The sequence below is a fragment of the Hipposideros armiger genome, unplaced genomic scaffold (assembly GCF_001890085.2).
Source record: "Hipposideros armiger isolate ML-2016 unplaced genomic scaffold, ASM189008v1 scaffold_198, whole genome shotgun sequence".
In the NCBI taxonomy this organism is placed as follows: domain Eukaryota; kingdom Metazoa; phylum Chordata; class Mammalia; order Chiroptera; family Hipposideridae; genus Hipposideros; species Hipposideros armiger.
In genome coordinates this window covers 514,797-527,554 of record NW_017731548.1, presented here as the reverse complement: position 1 = coordinate 527,554, position 12,758 = coordinate 514,797, and the positions used below count along the sequence as shown (strand labels likewise).

At 39.5% G+C, this 12,758-nt stretch overlaps 1 protein-coding gene across 1 annotated transcript in view; it reads right to left on the bottom strand.

Annotated features, from left to right (window-relative positions):
• The window catches only part of SMAD9 (SMAD family member 9), a 34,841-nt gene extending 22,089 nt beyond the window's left edge, over positions 1-12,752 (bottom strand). The window contains exons 1-2 of the mRNA XM_019653193.1: positions 12,148-12,752; positions 5,057-5,314 (exon numbers count right to left, since the gene is read on the bottom strand). Of these exons, the coding sequence (XP_019508738.1) occupies positions 5,057-5,314; positions 12,148-12,559 (670 nt within the window). The 5' untranslated portion in view covers positions 12,560-12,752. The remainder of the gene's footprint in view (positions 1-5,056; positions 5,315-12,147) is intronic.
• Between the last annotated feature and the right edge of the window lie 6 nt (positions 12,753-12,758).

Genomic DNA, 12,758 nt, shown 5'->3' with positions numbered 1-12,758 from the left:
CTATGAACAGATCCATGTACACTTCATCACAGGTAAAAGAAAGTTGGCAGGTCACCTCACCTCTCAACGTGAAAGCTATCATATTACTGCCACTGTGCCAAACTGAATCCCTGTAGCAAAAGTACCATTTTCTAAGAAACTGAAGATGAAAAATAATAGTTTGGATATGAAAAAAAAAAATCAGAAACACCGGATAGGACTTCAAATTATTTAAGAAAGAAAAAAACCCACCTAGACAAACTCACATTCTCTTTAGTGTATATGTGGAATACTTAGCTATTTGTGGCATAAGAATATTTGAAAGAGAGCTGCATATTTCATTGAGAAATCTGTGAATGCTATGTGTTCACCCCAAACTTTTCAAAGTAGCCGAAGTTCAGAGTTCTTTGTCACCCACACTCTTTCTCTGTCTGTCTATAGATTGTATGATCTTTCTTTTCTTTGAATATCCTTGTAATTCTTGGATCTAGAGTGTGTTCCTTTATGGATGAAATACAAATTTATAAAACCGATAAATTAGGGGGTTGTTTGATTTACAAAAGGTTCTTAACTTATGAAAAAATTCACTCTGGGATACTTTAGGTATACTGCAAATACCTCGGGACCTTCCCTAAGTGGTGTGGTTCCTGGACTGCAGCCCTGCATCACTGGAAACTTGTCAGGAACACAGGTTCCTCGCCCCCCTCCCCCCAGATCGAGAGTATCAAAATCTGCCTTTATACAAATTGCCACGTGGTTTGTATGAACATTAAGGTTGAGCAGCATTTTTCTAGCCTATTGTCAGACACAAATAACATTTTATAAAAACCCTGCTTACATCTATTTCTAAGAGTACCCCTCACACGTCAAATGAAAGATAGCCCTTTAAGTTGACAGTGAAAACACAGAAGGGATAAAATCACTAACTTCTTACATACTCAGTTCCCCACAAAACATCTAGAACTACAAAATTTAAATGCTAGATTAAAACAAAAAATGTATTCTAGTAACCAGGATGATAAACAAAACATTTACTCTGTGGTCCTGAGGAATGCCCAAGTTAAAATGCAAAGCCATGCTGTCTGTCCCTTAAAACACTTGTGAAAGAGCAGGCTAGCACATTTTGTTTTGGTTTGGTTTTTTATTTGTTTTGTTTAGGAAGTACTCTTGGAAAATAGCTACATTTAGCTGTTCTTCTGCAAAATTACCTCCATTAGGCATTGATAGCACTAAATGACTATCAGCTGTGGCAGCTACAGGTCGGCCATTCTGGGTCCCTGGGGCTTCTGTGGCATGATAAGGCGGGGGTGGTGTGTCAACTAAAAGAAAGCAGTAAAACAAAGGAATGTCAAACTGATAAGCTACACAAAGACACCCTGATCCAACCTTTTTGGCCGTTAAACTCCTGGGCTTGGTGGACAGTGCTTTTTGCTAGAGAGACCAGTAACATAATAAGGGTATTATGAAGTGACATTGTGAGTGTCCTATAGGAAAAGGGGGTTGTCCTAAGCTCCTCCCTAAAGGGTTGATTAGTTTTCCCTCTAACTTATGAATTATTATGGAGTTCAAATGGCTTCATGGTAAGATTTTCAAATCTAGGAGCTGTTCTCCTAGCTTTTCTCAAGAGCAGAAGAGTCTGTTATCTGGCTTTCAAAACAAATGAGCTAAATGAGCTAAATATTCAGTTCCTCAGTTGCCATGGATTGTACTGTACAATGGCCACAGAGATGTTCTGTCTCAGGTAGTTCAAAATGGCCCCCCAAATACAGAACAGCTGAAACCTGATTATAACCTTGAGCCCAAGGCACACTGAGAAGGGCTCTTCTCCCCAGATATCAGTTGTATGATTAGACAGTGATCATGGTTAGGAAAATGGCATGCATTCAAGTAGCTCATATCTTATCAGAAATGAATTCATAACACAATAAAAACTCCTGAGGCAGAAGGAAAGCTCTTTAGTGAGAACCTCAGTATAACTGATTCCTTCCGTATATATTTCTAATGTTAATAGTGGAGTTCAACACCATAAAAGCTTGAATCAGTCTGCCTTTATTGACTTGTCCATTCAAGTAGTTCCCACACTCAAGTGTGCATAAAAATCGCCAGTGGAGCTTGTTAAAAATGCAGATTCCTGGCCTCACCCGCAGAAATTCTGAGTTCATCAATCAGGGGTTGGACGTAGCCAGGTATGTTTTAATAGGCACTTAGGAGGTCCGCCAACCACACCGCATAAGCATGGAGAAGGCATTTCCATATGAGAAAATGAACTATAACCCTGGTGAAAAAGATATAAAAAGCAAGGTGACCCTTTTGCAGGTCCTGGAGTAAATCTACCTATAAAATAAAGGGGCTGGACATGGAGAGTTACCGCATGACCCAGCAGTTGCACGCCTAGGCATCTTCCCAAAGGAATTAGAAGCAGGGGCTCAGATACTTGCACATCCATGTCATAGCATCATTATTCACAGAAACCAAAAGATGGAAACATCCCAAATATCGATAAATCAATAAATTGATTTTTTTTAAATGGGGTCTATCCATATAATGGAATATTGTTCAGTCACAGAAATGAAGTAACTGATAGGTGTTCCAACATGGACGAACTGGGAAACACTGTGCTTAGTTAACCAAGCCAGACACAAAAGCACAAATATGGTATGATTCCATTTACATGAGGTGCCTTAGACTAGGCAGATTCAGAGACAGAAAGTGGATTAGAGGTACCAGGAGCTGGAAGGAGGCAGGGAATGGGGAATTATTGCTTAATGGGTAGAGTCTCTGAGGTGATGAAAAAAATTTGGAACTAGATAGTGGTGATGGTTACATAACATTGCGAATGTACTTAATGGATGGTACACTTAAAAATGATTAACATGGCCAATTTTATGTGATATATATTTTACCACAACTTTAAAAATATAATACCATACATGAAAAACCATTGAACTGCACTTTAAGTGGACGAATTATATGACATGTGGATTATATTTCAATAAAGTTGTTAAAAAAGTTTAAGAAGCTGAACCAGTTAACGTCAAAAGTTCCTTCGAGTCTTTTTTATCCATAGATCTGTTATTCAGGTTGGAATTTTGCTTTAACCATTCAGAGAAGAATTATTTTCTTTGAAATTAAAAGGGCTGTTCCCACTGTGAGACACTAATCAGCTTCTGTGTAGCACTGGGATCTGTCCTTCTTGTGTGGGAAGAGAGAAAAAAGCCATCAACCTGTTAGTTTAACCAGTGCAGAAACACAAAGTCAGTACAGGAAATCTTTATAGCAAAAATGTGTTTTAAGTAAATATAGAAGGTGCCAAAAAATGTATACACATTTTAAGAAAGAAAAAAACTGAATTAAAATTGTAATACTCAATATATACTGATAACAAAAAATGAATACAAGTCATGTTTGACTTCTGCAATTACAAGAGGTCCTCAAAGTGGTTACCATCAGCATAATTTTAATACAGTTTTTTCCTTTCTTAAAATGTGTATTCATTTTTCTGGCACCCTCTACATATATTATGTGATACAACTATCCTCTTGTCCCTTAACTAGGGCTCTGTCCTCAAATGGATCCTCTGTCTGTTGTGTCCCTTTCTCAGGGACTTCAGCCACTTGTAAGAATTCGACCACCTCCTCCGCTATGTGTGAACGACCCCTGGACCACATCTCAGCTTTCATCCCCACAGAAAGTCCTGGTATTCTTCCTCCTCAAATTCAATGCCTTCTTTCCATCCCTTACATCCCTTCTTGCGTTCAAGTCCTTATAATTAATAGCCGGGACTGCAGTGGCCTTTATCACACTCTGTTAATTATGAGTGTTCTCAATAGTCATCACCTCTGGAAGGTCAGAGACCATTGTTGGAATCAATCATCACTGTACCTCTAACACCAGCACAGCGCCTGACACTTAGCAGGTGCTCAGTCATTAGTTACTGACTCAATAAAACCTGTATTTATGACTCTGAGCTCTGCTCTCAGGTTCCAAATGCCTGTGTAATCAACCAATGAGCAGCTTCTGCATTTTGGACTCTGTGCTAGACATACAAGAGAAGACAACTGACAGCTGGAGAAAACAGACACAAGCAATTATATAATAGCATGAAAATTTAACAGTAGCTGTATATGTAAAATAGTAGGTGCACTGCTGAGGGGGCAAAAGGAAAAACTGAATTAGCTTGAAAAGAAAGAGGCAACTTCTTTGTCTTCTCACATTTTATGAGCTAAGGACAGGGACAATTTATATTACTCTTTTAGTTTTCCTTTCAACACCCTAAGGCAATGCTTGCATATAGTGAGAGTTCAATGAATATCTGTTAAATAAGTGACTATATGAAGAAATGAATGGGGTAAATCACCAAATGCATGTCTGCATGCCTTCAGGAACTTGTTTGCTCAGGATATTATTTACCTCACCCTCATGAGGTACACGGAATCTGTTTTTCATTAACTAACTTATATAAATGTGGTGTTCCATGCATTTATCACAGTGTGTTTGGTTCGCCCTCTGCATTCCACAGACTTTTTCAGTTCAGCAAGTATGGACTGACTGGGTCTACCCTCAAGATGCTGTGCTGGCTTCCCACAGTGAAAACAGAGCGCACGGATGGACCTGGGGCCTCCTTCTGCCCCACGGACATGCACACATCTTTGGTTGGTAGGGGCTCCCTTTGTTTGTTGAAAGAGGCAGCCAAAGAAAAGGACTAGCACTGATCCTTCGCACTGCTTGTCCTGCTAGGCTTAGAGAAATCTTTTATATGTTATTATTGCACTGCCTTTTTAAAAAACATCCCTGGAAATTCCCAAGATGGATGCTGCTCAAATCCATTTTGTTTCTGAGAGCTTCCAGAGGATGAGAACCAGAAACCAGAGCAAAGGCACGGAGCTCTAGAGCAATGGTCCCAGAGTGGGGGCAGCCCTGATCATCCCAGAGGCTGGGCAGGGTCCCAGGGCCCGCAGGAGCTTGCCGTGAGAACTTTAAAGTGCTGTATGGACATGAGGTTCAGTGATTATAATCACGATAGTTACACCATAGATAACTGTGCTGTGTTCCCTGTGGACCTGCAGCTTGCACTGACCTGAGTGCTGATACGGGCTCTCTGGCTCGGAAGGGCTTCCTGGGGAGTGAGGGTAGCTGGCCGAGCACGGGGACTGCGAGAACACTTGCCCCGGTGAGGGAGGGAATGCAGAGCACGGAGGCTGCTGGAATGAGTCGGGGTAGGTGGCGTTGTGCGGCATAAGAGGCTCACTGTGGAGGGAAGCACTGCGGAACTTGGCCAGAAGGCTGAGCTGGGGGTTATATTCGCTGTGTCTTGGCACCAGGACAGGCGGCAGCACTAGGATAAGAAAGGGAAGAGCATGTTAGAAGTGAACGTTGGCTCGTCGGCACATAACAGAGTGGAAACTTGCTGGTTTTGTCTGTCCGTTTTCAATGATAAAACTCCCTTTTTCCTTTGGGACATACCACTCCACCATTCTTTCTGTTCATCGTGAAATGGTCAATTAACAGCTTACTAACTCTTCCCAAAAAGTGAGCTTGTGAATCAAGCTAAACCAATGGTCCTTGCAGCCTGAATCTTAAGCAGAATTAACAAAAAGCTTAAAGGAGAATCATTCTGATGTCAGCATGAGAAACTGCCTATTCATTCCTAACAAAGAGATTACCAGAGCCGCCCTATACCTGGTCCTTTTGAAGACCTAATTGTTCACATCTCCTTTTGATTCTGCCAATAAGGTGTTCAGTTGTTGTTGTCGTTTTTTTTGTGACAAAATACGTTTCTACTGCTTACAATAAAACCAAGTGATGCTCAAAATATTTTTCCTTCAGAGACCATGATGAATTATTTAGATGACCAAAGTAAGTTTTAGGCTCAGCCGTGTTGCTAAAGTAAAAACTATCTACCTGTGTTTCCAGAAAGATTTAAAGGCAACTAAAAGTTATTAAGTAACAGATAAACAGTGAGTAATAATAAAAGTGAATAAGTAAAAGGCAAGCAGCCATAGAGGACTTATACATAAAGCCTGTTTATTTTATTATGTTCCTTCTGGGTTCCACAATTTAAAAAGAACATGAGTTTTCTCGATCCTAATTCTATATAAAAACTTAGGAATGGATGCAATTCTCAAGGTCAAGCATTGTCCGGACATTCATAGGTTCTATTGACTTCTAATGTGTCGCAATGCCTGGCAGAAAGAAGGTATTCCATAAGTGTTGTTGAGGTGCAACCTATGACCAATGTAAGTGCAGGCAGAGATGCAAAGAAAACAGGAGAGGAAGTGACCAAAGAAACAGCTGAAGAATATTTCCCAGAACTATAGGAAAATCTATGTCATTAAATTGAATAGAGCCAGAGTGCACAGTCCAATTAATGAAAGAAGTTCCAAACCTAGTCATACCTCTTGAATTTCAAACATCAGGACAAGTGGAATACTCTAAAGGTTCCCAGCGGAACACCTCAAAGTCACCTACAAAGAAATGAGAATCGAACAGACTCACGAGTTTCCATCACCAATGCTGGATACTAGAATGCAATGGACCAGTGCTCTTCTAAGGGAAAACAATTCTTATCTCCAAAACCCACAATGGAGACCAATAGAATTGCCAAAAAATAATAGAAACTATAAACCAAAATATATATTAAGGTTTGAGAAGAAGAAGAAAGCAATATAAATTAGCTAAATCCTCATCTTTCATGTTATAGAATCAATGAAACTGTCTATAGGTGATAAATTTGGAAACACATGTATAAGCATATTATCTAGAGTTACCTCCATGGTTTTTAGTAATAATAAAGGGAACTCGGAAAAGAACAAAGCAAGAACGATTAAAAGACGTTGTTCCTACAGATAGATAGGATAGCTCTTGTTTTCGATCCATTATGGATTTCTTACCACATGCAAATACTGATAAAAAATTTCATAAAAAGTTGTGACTTTAAACAAAACCACAAGTGAGAGTAGCAGAGAAACAAATGATTTTCCCCCCTTTAAAAGTCAGTGTTCGTATGTACTACCTATGACATTAGAGAATAAACACTCAACATTGCCCTGCAAAAATTACCTGGACAATAATAAGCCTCTGAATTTCCTTTTATGTATCCTATGAATATGTAGGAATGAAAACATGAGTTGCCTCCGAAATAGCCTGAAAGTGAGGGGCTCACAGTAAATGACATATGGCTTCTTTTCAGTGATGCGTCTTCATCACAATGTTAACAAAGCTCAAATAAACACTCATTTTCCTTTTTTGGATGAACAGGAATTTGAATAATCTCTGTGACTTCAGTTTTAATGTGAGATATCTACAGTGTATTCCTACCATTGATAAACACAATGCTGCACACCCTCCTGAACGCAGGCTTCTATTTATTTTGCATTCTGCAGAACTGAGGCACCAAAGAAGAGAAAGAATATGTTTTTCTTTATTGAGACAAAGATCTTGATAACATATTTTTACCATCTGGGNTCAGAGATTACCTACAAACCTGTGAGAGGACAGTTTCCATTCACCAGTCTCCTAGTGAGCATCTTGTTACAAGGTTGCTAACCTCTGCCCACAATGCCAAAGAAGGATGACAGACATGCATCTTTTAATAGGGGCTCCATTCAAGATGGACATGGTGAGCTATCAGGGCATCTATGGACCTCTGAATTATCTGCTTATTTTGGGTGATTGTGCATACATGGATTTTTCTAGCGAGATAGTCCATAGGTATTTTTCTTCAAATTCTTAAAAGAACCTGTTACCTCCAAAAGGTAAAACAAAAACAAAAACAAAAAACACTGAATTAGAAAAAAGAGGAAAAGGAGAAGGTAAAAGAGAGGAAAACAACAAGCTGAAAAAACTAAAAAGAATAATGACTATTAAAACTGACTAAATTGGTTATTGGAGGAGGGCCTTGAAAAAAAAACAAAAAACTAGAGTCAGTGGATTCTGGTAAGATGACAGAGAATAAAGCACCAGAAATCTGTCTCCTCACCTAGAAAACAAAAGAAGACAGTAATGCAGGAAATGAGGACCAAAAGCTATCAGGTACATATAAAACAAACAGCAAACTGGCAGAAGGAAGTTCCTCTTTATCATTATTTTAAATCTAAATGGATTAAAATCTCCAACTAAAAGAGATTGGCAGAATGAATAAAAGCACATGATCAACTCTACTTTGTCAAAAAGAGACTCACTTTAGAGCCAAAGACACAAATAGACTGAAAATGGAAGTATGGAAAAGTTCTTCTATGCAAACAGCAACCAAAAGAGAGCAGAGTGATTATACTAATATCAGACAAAATAGACTTTTAAAAAAAAGGCTAAAAGAGATGAAGCACATTATATATTAATAAAAGCTTCAATACAGAAAGAGGACATAACAATTATAAACATTTATGCACTTAATTTCAGACTGGCAAATATATATGAAGCAAAACTGACAGAATTGAGGGCCAGCCAAGTGGCGCACTGGTTAAGAGCTGACTTGGNACTGATCTGCCTTGTCCGGGAAGAGCGCAATGATGGTGCCAACTTAACCAGTGAAGCAACGTCCTCTACAATTAGACTGAAGAACAAAAGGACAGCAACTTGTCTGTTTCCCTTCCCCCAATTCCCCAATAAAAATCTTTAAAAAAAAAAAAAAGAATTGCTTTTGTAGAAGTTACACAAAGTCACATACGTAAGCATGTGCACAGAAAGTATTGCTGTCACATTTGTTATTCTGCCTGAAAATCAACTGAATTCTTCTTTGCTCTCTCATCCCAAAGAGACACTCTTTCCCAGTTATTCAACAATCCCATTTAAATTTCCTAAGATAGAACTGCACTTCCTCTTCTGTGAAATAGCTGGCTTAAACAAAACCCCCTCCTTCCAGATTTTAGAAACCAGCTATCTTATTAATGTTTAAAGTGGCTGTTGATAGTATTTTGGAGCAAGCTGACTCATTTTAGTATCTTGGAATCAACCTAGTTCATAATCTCAAACTACTGCTTGTTTAATATGCATTAAACATAATTTTCTCCTACGCTTCCCAAGAGGCAAAAATTGTACTTTCTGAGTCCGATTATATACACGCCTTTGAACAAAGGCGCTATCTGCACCGCTGCTACTGTGATCATTACCAGGCACCTGATGCCAGAAGGAGGGCAGCTTGGGTACACAAAAATTGATGCCATTTAATACATATAAAGCAACACATCACTTTATCTAGCATTGTATACAGGTAAACTATGGCGAAAAGGAGAGTTGAGGGCTTGATAGCTGTTCTTTTTCACTCGGCAGTTTGACTTACACTCAGTTTTATTTGGAAAGGTTGATGTTGTGGCTTAACAACCCTGAATTAATAAAGTATAGTTAAGTCACTGTGTACAAGTCCTGTTTACTTATTCGAGACAGGCTGCATGAAAGTAATGGTTGCAGAGGGTTGAGAGCCTGAAGGAGGAGAAGTAGCACAACACAGAATCATCTGAATTCCAATAGCGCTTTGAATTCTGCTTAGTTTTACACAGGATTTGTTATTAGTAAATTGTAGCATAAATCTTCAAGCTTAGATCCATGGTAGAAAAGGGCTTTTTATAAAAATGTTCAGCAATGTTAAGCTAAATATAACTTTTAAAAGCTTTGGCTCCATGAGACAAACAACAGTGCTATAAACTAGGGTTTGTTGTTGTTGTTTTATAGCTATTCAAATCAATTTACTGGAAGACAATACTTTTGTAAAAATAACAAAAATATACTATATTGCAGTGTAGCTAACAAGGAAAGAATAAGTATTATTTCATTAAAATTTTTCATTTGAGGTCCAGACGAGTGGTGTGATGGTTAAGAACTGGCTTCAGATGCCAGAGGGCCCCGGTTCGGATCCCACATATGAGGGCCAGTGACACTGCCCTCTACAGCTAAGATGCTGAANTTGTACCAGACCTGAACCACATAGCGTGGCCTGAAGACAGGTAACACTTCACTAATTGTTGGGTACCAGTCTATGAAGGTACAAGTATTGGAATTGAGGATTAATGGTTATAAACTTTAACAAAAATTTGACAGAGTAATTTTATATCTGTTGAAATGAATGACAACAAAAAAATGGGCTTGTATTTTGTAAGTCTTTTTAAAATTTCATTCACCTAGTAAAAGTATCAATTTTTGAAGAACTGGAGATTTAAAAAATAAAGCTGGTCCTTCACAGATTGTTTAAGGACTGAAATAGATAACTCAAGTGGTTATGAGTAAAAAGAAAATCAGAATGCAGCCTCAATGTTCCTAAAATGTGAGGTCAAAAAAATGAGAGATTTCACAGGCAAAGCATAAATTTCACAGTAAATTAGGGACCCAGCAAACTTGCTTAACATTAACATCTTCATTGTTCTCAAAATACAGAGGGTGCCAAAAAAGCGTATACACATTTTTAAGAAAGGAAAACTGTATTAAAATTGTAATACTCAATATATGCCAATAACAAAAGATGAATACAAGTCATGTGCTTATTTTTTTTGGCACCCCCACTATTTACTTTAAAAATGGCCAAAAAAAGTAACATATTAAAATTCCTTTTCTATGAAAAAGTCAAGTTAGGAATTAAAAACCTGTGTGGTTTAAATATTATCTTAAAAATTAATACAATCTTTACCCATTTTTCATTTTAGAAACCCAAACTTAAAATATGATGATATGAAATATATCTGCCATACATAAAAACATTCACACTACCATTCCTAAAAGAATCTTACATAACATAAAAACTAAACTATGAAATAATCCTTTAAAATTATGTTTTCAGGTGTTCAAAGGGAAACCCAGATACATTATACAAGATACTTTTCACAACTATACTACTCAGGAAGAGAGATGTGATTTCTTAATGAACATTTTTTCATTGGGTGTATTTTTTTTTTTTTTAATGTTTACTAGAGCTCAAATCTTTAAAACAAAAAAAAGAATCAGGTCATTTCTGCTATAAACTCAGACACTAAAGACTTTTTTCTTTTCTTTTTTTTTAAGTACGAAAGATTGCCCAGAGAGAAGCAGGAAAGAAGGGAAGAAAGCAAAGACCTACACAATCTGAAGAAAATGCGTCAGATTCACCAGGAGGATGGCACTTTCTCATTACAATTTCACAGGGACTCAATCCCGGAATGAAGTGACTAAGAGGCATTCCCACCCAGGCCTGTGACTTCCTTGACAACAGGTTTACAACATGATGGTTAGACAGGAGCCTGAAAGGTGACCTCGCTAAGCCTGCTGTCATGGGGCGCGAAGCCCAGCTGTAAGGTTAACTGAAGCCTGGAGCCCCGCGGCAGCCTGCACTCCCATCACAGCTTGTCTACTTAGAACCGTCTCAGTGGACATGGCCATTTTCCTGAGCTCACACGGCAGCCCTTAGGTCTCCTAGAATGAAGCCGCTGGCCAACCAGGGAAAGGAAGCTCCTGTAACAATCATTTCCCTACAGCCACAGCAACACGCAATCCAAAGAGAAATGCAGTCAAACTGTTAAACAGCCAGTGTGAAGAAATGAAGATCAATACCCAACTTATCCAAAAAGGGGGTGATGGTGGGGGGAACTGTATGCATGTATGCACATACATACACATCTGGGAATGTGAGGAGTTTAGGACATTACTTTCCTATATTTAAAGCCATATTTAAGAACAACTACCAATCTTCCTCCAACCTCCCTTGTTTTCAGTCCTTGGATGATTTCCAGCAACTCTTTCACTGGCTGTTTTCAGACCCAAAAATGAGATGCCTCCACTTACCTGAGCTTGGGGAAAGTGACAGCCAAGAAACCTTTATTTTAGCTCAGTTCAGTTCAGTTGAGGGAGAGGAGTCGGGGAGGAGGGTGTTGATTATTTACAGTGAATCATATGAAGGCCACATAAGGCCTTCACAGGCTCCAGAACTAGAAAAACACGATGGTGATGATGACTCCAAAACACATCAAAATAAAACTAAATTTTTCAAAAATCACACAGAGCTGACACGTATGCTGAAATGAAAATTCTTTCTAGATTTTTCTGACGATAAAATTTTGGATTAGTTCCTCAACACTGAACCTCCCCTCCCCACCCCTCTCTCTCTGGGGAGGGGTCCTTGTCTTGCTTGTACCCCCCATCACTCTCCATCAACTGGAACACACCTCCTTAACTTTTACAATAAACCATGATATCACGAAGAAAACTCACCTGGCGTCTCTACCCGGCGGTAGTGGTAGGGGTTAATGCACACCTCTTTCTGCTTGGAGCCAAATGGGAACTCACAGCACTCCAGGGGCTTCAACTCATGGTGAGATTGGAGGTCAGGCCAACGCCACACTCGGCAATAAATAACGTGAGGCAAGCCCTTGCGGTGGGACACCTGCAGCCGCCCGTCCAAGGACCGGGGAATTGTAACGCATTTGCTGGGCTGCCCTGGACAACTGAGGGCCCTCTCCAGCTCATCCATGGCTCCTTTCTTCTTCTTGAGCTTCTTCACTAGAGAGTCTACTGCCTTCTCCGCCCACTTTTCCTCTTCATCTCCTTGCTTCCAGCCTAGCAGTCTCTTCACTGCCGGGCTGGTGAAGGAGAAGAGGGAGCTGATGGGGGTGCTGGAGTGCATAAGAGGTGGACAGCAGGCGTCCACGGCACACCGGAACTGGACAGACAGCCCTTCACTGCCGGCAGGGCTTATGGAAAGTAAGCAGCAAGTCACTCTCCAGGGATGTCATAGGTCCTCCTCGGTTTCTGGTGGTAACTGTGACTGACTCGGGTTGGGAAGCGCGCTGACTTTCTCCTAAGCCCTGGAATGGACTGGCCAG